This window comes from Panthera onca, chromosome E2 (genome assembly GCF_046562875.1).
Source record: "Panthera onca isolate mPanOnc1 chromosome E2, mPanOnc1 haplotype 2, whole genome shotgun sequence".
Classification (NCBI taxonomy): Eukaryota; Metazoa; Chordata; class Mammalia; order Carnivora; family Felidae; genus Panthera; species Panthera onca.
This window is the reverse complement of record NC_138353.1, coordinates 5,126,407-5,135,945: the sequence shown is the minus strand read 5'-3', so window position 1 is coordinate 5,135,945 and position 9,539 is coordinate 5,126,407. Positions and strand designations below refer to the sequence as shown.

The 9,539-nt window shown below is 38.5% G+C and overlaps 1 protein-coding gene across 1 annotated transcript; it reads left to right on the top strand.

The window, feature by feature from the left end:
• The first annotated feature begins 880 nt into the window (after window positions 1-880).
• LOC132691288 (uncharacterized) lies at window positions 881-7,856 on the top strand. The gene is made up of 3 exons (XM_060652724.2): window positions 881-1,219; window positions 1,713-1,805; window positions 5,519-7,856. The coding sequence occupies exons 1-3, from the start codon at window positions 1,186-1,188 to the stop codon at window positions 7,036-7,038; spliced, it is 1,647 nt and encodes a 548-aa protein (XP_060508707.2). The 5' UTR covers window positions 881-1,185; the 3' UTR covers window positions 7,039-7,856.
• The last annotated feature ends 1,683 nt before the right edge of the window (window positions 7,857-9,539 follow it).

The following is a 9,539-nucleotide window of genomic DNA, read 5'->3' as shown; positions in this document are numbered from 1 at the left end:
TTTACAAATTCACTTGAATAAACACAATATTTATAAATGTTCTTATCTCAATGTTGGGGAATATATTAGAGCATGATAATGTGTTGCAAATTCTCTTACTGCAGAAAGCAGAAAACTCACCTAAGCCAGAACCAGTGCTCCTAATATAACTGAACTAACAGGAGTTTAGTCCTTGGTGAACAACAAAACCACTACACCAGGTGGGGATGTCAGACAAAGAAAAATTGATTTACAGGAAATAAGAGGTCACAGGGAATAACTTCTAAAGCAGAGACTCAGAGGCAGGAGAAATTGTTTACTTTTATTTAGGGTTAGGGTGGATATTCAGAAAGGGTATGTCATCATCTTATGTCCAGCTTGTGATAAGGTTGCACATGAACCTTAAGAAAACAGTTCTGTACATACTCTGTATGTTACATAGTAAAATATTTGTGATCCTTCTTGGGTGGAGATTTGGGTATTATATTGAGTTAAAAGGGAACTCCTGAGTGGCTCAGTCAGTTGAGCATCTGACTCTTGATTTAGGCTCAGGTCATGATCTCATAGTCCTGAGATCATGCCCCAAGTCAAGCTTCACACTGAGCATATAGCCTGGTTGGAATTTTCTCTCTCTCTGTCTCTGCCTCTCTGTCTCTTTGTCTCTGTCTTTGTCTCTCTCCCTCCCTCCCTGCTGCACCCTCACTTGTGTTCTCTCTCTAAAGGAAATAAAAATTTAATTTTTTTAGCATAATGATATAAAGGTAACTGACCTCACTCCATGGTTTACTCTATTGTTCATTTTCATAGGTGTGAGTCAGGGGTTAAGCTCAAATTGAGTTAATCCAAGCTCTTCCTCAGAGTACTCACTAGCTTTTATTGGATACTTTGTTTCCACCACAGGACACTATGCCCATTGGGTGTTTTGCCTGAAGTAAAAGATAAGGTAGAAAAAAGGGTTAAGTAAAATGTGGGACTGAGGTCAGTGGGTACAAGCAGGTAAGCAGTGAAGGTCAGGTCTGGGGTTCTAGCTAGTGACATTAACTCCCTCTTGTATCTTAGGTACCATTATGACCTCTGCCTATGGCCACTCAGTAACTATGGTATTTATTGCAGGGGTTGCTGACATTCAGGGATGTGGCCATAGAATTCTCTCAGGAGGAGTGGGGCTGCCTGAGCCACAGTCAGCAGGAACTGTACAGGGATGTGATGTTAGAGAACTATGGACACCTTCTCTTCTTGGGTGAGGATAACTCCTTCCAGACTTCCCAAACCACACTCAGAATTTTGTTCCTTCCTTTGAAGACTGTCTCTTGGAACTTCCTCTTTGCATGAGTGGGATTCAGATGCCTGCAGTCAGGGAAAGAAGTAGGGGTTTCTAGATGTAGAGAAATATCTTCATGATGTTTCCTTTCAGGTTAGTTTTCCCTTCTGTAGAGTAACATCGTCATTTCTATAGATTTATGTCAATTCTAAACATTGAGTGGCATAAAATGGGAATTCCCACGTCTTAAATACCAATTTCAACTCATTATTGTAGTGGTATTATTTGGAAGTAGAGGTCAAGATCTGAACACTGGAAACCCTCCCATGTGTTCTAAAGGGGTTGTTGGGCAACATCATCTGGGAAATAATTTTTTAGAATTCTACAATGTCCTCTCTTGTCTACTGAGTCCAATACTGGGTTGAAAGGTGAATCTCCAGCCACACTCATATTCCTTTTGTCTGATAAACAGGTCTTGTTTTGTCAAAGCCAGACCTGGTCATCTTTTTGGAACAAAAGGAGCTCTGGGATGTGAAGAGAAATCACACAGTAGCCTCACACCCAGGTAGGTGGGAATGAAACAGATGACAGAGGTGAAATCCAAATGTAAAGGAGGAAGATGGACCTTAAATGTGGTTTGAGCAGCTCTCCTCAAATGGAAATAAGTTTGAGAAGCCTAGCTTTATGTCTCTCCCTCTCAGCAGATATCTGCTTTCCAACACATCATGATCTTCTTTCTCTTAAGATTCTCCTTCAGTTCCACTGTGAGGGTCTCCATAATGTGATTGGCTCTTCATTGCTTTGAGGGTCTTGGGGAAATCTCTATTTCTGAGGAACTTTATGCCAATCCATTACTGAGTTCTGTTTTGCCTCATGTGAGAAGTGTGTCAGGGTAGTGGTGGGCATATTGGGGTTTGGTGCAGAAATCCCAGGAACACTGGAGACAGAGATTACATGTTATCTGGTTTATGCTTTCCAGTATTATGGAAGCTTTAATCTTAGTTGCACAAATATGAAACCCAGTAATTTCATCAGATAGCAAAGCGCCTCTCTCAAATGAGAAAATCTAATCCTTTATTTCACTTCAAAAGTTCATTTCTCGGGGCACATGAGTGGATTTGCTGGTTAAGCGTCTGACGTTGGCTGAAGCCATGATCTCACAGTTCGTGAGTTCCAGCAGTACAGAGAGCTTTTTGCTGACAACACAGAGTCAGCTTGGGATTCTGTCTGCTTTTCTCTCGCTCCACCTCCCCCTCCCCATTTGCTCTTTGTCTCTCTCTCAAAATAAATACAAACTTAAAAAAAAATTTTAAATTCATTTTCTTTGTATTAACAAAAATAAGAAATTTCCACTCTATGAATTTCATTATTCAATGGTAAAATAATTTAAAACACCTGTTATTTCCTAGAATTCCTATATAAACTAAAGGCATGGGGAAGCTAGAACATTTAGAATTTAAAATTTGCAGCCTATAATAAAGTCTCAAATGTTACCTTATGTCCTAATAGTTGAATTATTTTATACTTTTGTCCTTATAATATGAAGTTCTTGTGACTTTGTCATATGTGTTTTCACTTTCTGAGTGAGATTCCTTTATGATTAGATCGAACGCTCTGATGTGACATGGGCATGTGCTTTATAAAAAGTAAAGTAGGTAATTAGTAAACTTCCCATGTAAAAAAAAAAGGAGTTTTAATTGTAATTTCACTTCAAGAGAAATGAAATAGTTTTTCTACTTTCCTCTGAATGTATCTGAATTTAATCCCAAAGATTTATTTATTTTATTTTATTTTATTTTATTTTATTTTATTTATTTTATTTATTTTTATTTTTTATTTTTTATTTTTTTTTCAATATATGAAATTTATTGTCAAATTGGTTTCCATACAACACCCAGTGCTCATCCCAAAAGGTGCCCTCCTCAATACCCATCACCCACCCTCCCCTCCCTCCCACCCCCCATCAACCCTCAGTTTGTTCTCAGTTTTTAACAGTCTCCTATGCTTTGGCTCTCTCCCACTCTAACCTCTTTCCAAAGATTTTTTTAAAGCAATTGTTGCCATATTTTATAACTTTGGTGGTGTTTGTTTATTTAGAAATTAAAGGTTTTGGGGCATCTTGGTGGCTCAGAGGGTTGAGCATCTGACTTTTCATTTCAGCTCAGGTCGTGATCTCAATGTTTGTGAGTTTGAGCCCCATGTCCTGCACTTCACTGACTGTGGACTCTGCTTGGAATTCTCTCCCCCTCTCTCTGCACTCCCCCTCTCAAAATACACTTAAAAAAAACTTAAAAAAAAGAAATGAAAGGTTTTGTTTGCCTGATTTTAAAGAATGGATTATGCACTTAAATTCATTGTAATAAGAGGGATCTATGTCTTTTAAGTGCTTAATTCATAAAAGTTTTCATCACAGGTTTCCATGGTTGATTTTAATGAATATACTTGACAGTTTTAGTGTCCATGAAGACATGCCAATAATTCAAAATGTTCCTTTTTTCATGGGCACACAGTCACAGTTTAAAATTATAGCTACATAGGGGCATCTGGGTGGCTTAGTTGGTTAAGTGTCCCTCTCTTGATTTCAGGTCAAGTCATGGTCTCATAGTTTGTGAGTTCAAATCCTGTGTTGAGCTCTGTGCTAGCAGCACTATGATGGTTCATTATACCTTTAAGATGTTTTAAGGAATCTTTAAGGTAACCACAATGAAAATACAGACAATATATTCACCAATAAATAGATGATGAAATTAATTCCATTATTATGACAATTCACATAGACCTGATACAACATTCACTGACCACTAACCAAGGAGAAAAATACACAAGATGAGTCACAAAGTATGCATAGGTAATATTTCTACAAATACATGGATGATTTTTTTGGCACAGGGCATAAAACGGATTCATATTTGAGTTACATTCACATCATCCAAAAACGTAATGAGTTGAAAATTGTCACTATAACAACATACACAGGTAAAAACAAAATCACACCTAAATAATGCTGTGGAAAGTCCCATACAAAATGAAGCACATCAGTATGGAATTGCAAAACCAGAATAAGACAAAATATAACCCCAAAAATTCTATATAAAAAATGAATTAAAGGAAACCTACAATAATTTTACTTTAAAGTTTATTTACTTTGTCAGATAGAGAGCATAAACAGGGGAGGGAGAGAGAGAGAGAATCCCAAGCAGCGTTGCACTGTTAGCACAGACCCTGAAGCAGGGCTCCAACTCCAGAAGAGTGAGATCATAACCTGAGTCAAAATAGACAGACTCTTAACCGAATGAGCCACCCAGGTGCTCCTCTGTGTGTGTGTGTGTGTGTGTGTGTGTGTGTGTGTGCAATGTATATAATTTTAATTTTTTTAAATGTTTATTTTTGAGACAGACAGTGACATAGCACAAGCGGGGGACAATTACAGAGAGAGACACACACACACACAGAATCTGGGGCAGCCTCCAGGCTCTGAGCTGTCAGAGAGCTTGAGTCACAAAGCACAGAGCCCTCCAACTCAGGAACCCTGATATCATGACCTGAGCTGAAGTTGACGCTTAACCAACTGAGCCACCCAAGCACCCTGTAGCTGTAATTGTAAACTGTGACAGTGTACCCATGAAAAAAGGAACATTTTGAATTATTGGCATGTCTTCATGGGCATAAAATTATAAAGAATATTCATAAAATCAACCATGGGAAGCTCTAATGAAAACTTTTATGGATGACTAAATGTATTATGTTAATAGATCCCTCCTATTACACAGAATTTAAGGGTATAATCCATTCTTTAATATTAAGGAAAGAAAAACTTTTCATTTCTTTCTTTATTTTTTTTTAGTTTTTTTTTTTAAGTTTATTTTGAGAGAGACAGAGAGAGAGTGGAGGAGGGTAAGAGAGAGGGAGAGAATTCCAAGCTAGCTCAGTGCTCTCAGTGCAGAGTAGGATGCGGGGCTGGAACTCACAAACCACAAGGTGACGTCGTGAGCTGAAGTGAAGACTTTGATACTCAACCCTCTGAGCCACTGAGATGCCCCAAAACCTTTCATTTCTAAATAAACAAACACCACCAAAGTTGTAAAATAGGCCAACAATCACTTTATAAAAAGAATCCTTGGGTTAAATTCAGATACATCTTGAAAAGTAGAAAAACTAATGATTTATTTTTCCAAAAGTCGAAGTTGTCCAATTTTAGTCTTGTGTGTAAGAAATTTTAACTGTATTCATCTGATAGTAGAAAGTAGAATGATTTTACTTTCATTTGTTACCTTCCAGCTGTATCTTCACACGATACCCAGAGGCTCTTTCCAAAGATGTGCATAGGAACTATTTTCGAAAGGGTGTCAGTGGATAAATATAAAAATAGTGCCCTTGAGAATGGACACTTGGTGATAGAGTGGAACTGTGTTGGGGAGAGACAAGGGCATCAAAGATCTCATGAAACACATATGCAAATAGAGACAACTGCCCATTATAAGAATCTCACTGCCCAAAACAGTGAAGGATATAAAACATTTTGGAAACCCCCCCTCTCTAACACTGTTAATTCTGCAAGGCAGTGTGTTTCTATAATCAAAGGCTCAAATCAAGTGGTCAAACACACATATTTGCAGAACAAAAATTTGGAGAATCTGGAAAGTGACCTAGCCCATGCTGAAAATACTTCTTTGCACCATTTTGACAATAGGATTGCATTACCCTTTCAGTCAAATATTTCTGAAAGTCAGAGATTGAAAAAGGAAGACAAAAATGGTAAGTGGTATCCATTTGAGGGGTCCTTCCTTGAGCAGTCGACCTTACAACAAAACCACAGCATTTTCAATGAAAACAGAATTGCTCATTGCAGTGAATCTGAGAAAATACTGAACCAGGATTCAAATGTTAATAAATATCTACGGACTCCTTTGCCAGGGAACCATTGTGACTGTACTACATGTAGGGAAGTCTTTTATCAAAGCTCAAACCTTATTAGACAGAAGAGAATACATTTGGGAGAGAATCCTTCTGAATATACTGAGTGTGGGAAAATTCTTAACCAGTCCTCCAATGTTGGTGATCATCCGAGGAGTCCTGTGGGAAAAAACCCGTACACATGCAATGAACCTGGGAACGTGTTTAGTGAGTCATCAAGACTTAATATCAATAAGACAATCCATGCTGGACAGAAAGGTTACATTTGTAAGGAATGTGGCAAAGCCTTCAACTGGCACTCAACACTAATTCAACATCAGCAAAAGCATACTGGAGAGAGACCTTACAAATGTGAAGAATGTGGTAAAACTTATAAGTACAGCTCATCACTAAATGAACATAGGATAATCCATACTGGAGAGAAAATTTACAAATGTCAAGAATGTGGCAAGACCTTTAACTGGCAGTCAGGCCTTATTGGACACCGGAAACTTCATGCTGAGGAGAAACCTTACCAATGTAAAGAATGTGGCAAGGCCTTTAAAAGGTACTCAAGCCTTACTGTACATCACAGAATTCACACTGGAGAGAAACCTTACCAATGTAAAGAATGTGGCAAGGTCTTTACCCACCAGACAAGCATTATCAGACATCACAGAATCCACACTGGAGAGAAACCTTACCAATGTAGAGAATGTGGCAAGGCCTTTACCCAGAAACCAACCCTTTTTGTACATCAGAGAATTCATACAGGAGAGAAACCTTACCAATGTGAAAAATGTGGCAAGGCCTTTACCCAGACCTCAAACCTTATGGCACACCGCAGAATTCACACTGAAGAGAAACATTACCCATGTAAAGAATGTGGCAAGGCCTTTATTTGAGGTTAAGCTTCATTATACATCAAAGAATTCATATTGGAAAAGAAACTTAAAATGTATAGAATGTGGTAAAATTTTTAGGACTGCTCAACCCTTACTCAGCATCACAGAGTTTAGACTCAGGAGAAACATACAAAGGGAAAGAATGTGTCAAGCATGTAGCTGGAACTCACAACTTGATCAATATTATTTTCTTACAGAATAGAAACCATAAAATATAGAGAAAGTTGCAGTGCCTTTAACTGGAATTCGTTCCTTAGTATTTCAATGTGCATACTAGATGTAAACCCTACAAACATAATGAGGAAAGTCTTCATATTAAATGTACACATTAGGATACACCAGAGAGTACATAAAAGTAACTTGAAAGCTATAAATATTTATAAAAGCATTTAATTGAACATCAAATGTCAATATCCCAGAATTTACAGAGAAAGCAGTTGTTACTATTAATATATTACATCAAAATATTCATTATAAGGAATAATACAAAGTTAAACCTGTTCAAAATGTATGTGCTATTATGCTTCAAAAGGTTATTTGGATGAATTGTTGCATAAATATAGCTAATTTCATTCTCAGTTTTTTGGGGGCACCTGGGTGGCTCAGTCAGTTAAGCATCCGAATTTGGCTCAGGTCATGATCTCCCAGTTTGTGAGTTCAATCCCCTCATCAGGTTCTGTGCTGGCAGCTTATAACTTGGAGCCTGCTTCAGATTGTCTCCTTCTCTCCCTGCCCCTCCCCACTAGCGCTCAAAAATAAACATTTGTAAAAAAAATAAAAAATGAGTTTTCCCCCCTCAAATCTATCCTGACATTTATGACTACCAAGTATCAATGCATTTCTACTCTCAGTTTCCTTCTGAAATTTATTCATTCCTTGGAAACTTACGTGGCTCATTGTTGTTGAAGCAAAGATATGATGTTTTTTTTTTTTATTTTTTTTTTAACGTTTATTTTTGAGACCGAGAGAGACAGAGCATGAACGGGGGAGGGGCAGAAAGAGAGGGAGACACAGAACCGGAAGCAGGCTCCAGACTCTGACCCATCAGCCCAGAGCCCGACGCAGGGCTCGAACTCACGCTCTGTGAGATCGTGACCTGAGCTAAAGTCGGACGCTTAACGACTGAGCCACCCAGGCGCCCCTACGTGTTCTTCTTAGGTGGGACTCATGCGTAATTTTCCATGGAAGACAAAGGACAACATTACACACAATATTTAAGAAAATCTAATTCAGATGCTGTTTGTGGTTATAACATTGATGTAAGTTACCATGATAAGTGTTCTGAACATCATTCTTCTCCCTGTATTAAAACAAAATATTCTTGAATGTTACCAATAAAATAATTTGCCAACTGGTCTTTAGGGAAAAAGGTCGCAGTGCAGTAAAACATATTGGTGTGTATTCATCATAGCAATAGTTAGAAGGAGAAAATGCCAGTTGTTGTGGTTTTAATGAAGAAATCCTCACAGATATCAGAAAGAGGATAGCCAACTCTTCCCCCAAATGGGGTAAAATTGTACATACGCATTTTTAAAGAATGATATCAGGCCTGAAAATTATGGAAATCTGTATTCTCGCATCATACTATCAACAAATAATTTTGGAAGGTGTATAGTCTGCATTTTGAACAATGACAATTGGGTGGGTTGGAAATGCATGACTTGGTCTGTGTGTGAACTTAACACATTTTAAGAAGACATAATGGTTTTTGACATGTTGACATGGCTGTGTACAGACTGAAATGTTATCCCACCACCAGTGATAACCTATCTCATTTTATTAAAGGTGGGGAAAGTATGGAAAGGAAAAAGATGTGAAGAGCTCTTTGCAGTGGAGGGAGGGAACCCAAAGTGGCTCCCTTTTCTAACTTCAAAGTCACAGGCAGCTCTTTGGTGGCATCATCTGATAAATGTCACAGAATTAAGAAATTGGCAAACGTGGTGGGTTCCTGAAGATTAAAAGATTAAGTCATGAAGACCACCTTCATGATTTAATTTGAATTCCTGTATCCTACTGAGGACCAGATGCCATTGGATGACGATGATTCCAGTGATTGTCCAGACCTTGATCACTGGCAGTTCAGGAGGGCATGTTGGACAATGCAATCACAGTGTTCTAAAATGTGTTTTTCCTCACCCAAGGTCTTCAGGTCTTAATCTTTCCCTCTCTGCATACAGAATCCTATCTTTTCCTACCATAATTCTCAGTGAGACCCAGAGTTAAGCAGGAAATCTTCCCATTAATTTATGAGAGTTGGGTGCAGGCTTTGGCTCAAGGAGAGGTAACAAGGGTCTCCTCCACAGGAGTTGGGGAGGGTCAGGTCCATGTAGCACACTGTTGCTATGATCCAGCAGAATTTGTGGGCTTCTGTGGGGGCGGGGGGAGGCCCCCTGAAAGCAGGGAAGGGAAATTCAGAGATTGGTTTCCAGGTGGGAGCTCCTGGTTTCTGAATAGCTCCTGACACAAAGGACTAGGAAGTTGGGCCTTTTCTGCATTGAAAA

Excerpts from the sequence above, each read along its gene's own strand:
- LOC132691288 (XM_060652724.2), top strand. The coding sequence starts at position 1,186 with ATGTTAGAGAACTATGGACACCTTCTCTTCTTGG. Across the intron at positions 1,220-1,712 it reads TGGACACCTTCTCTTCTTGG|GTCTTGTTTTGTCAAAGCCA; the intron begins GTGAGGATAACT and ends TCTGATAAACAG. Across the intron at positions 1,806-5,518 it reads CACAGTAGCCTCACACCCAG|CTGTATCTTCACACGATACC; the intron begins GTAGGTGGGAAT and ends GTTACCTTCCAG.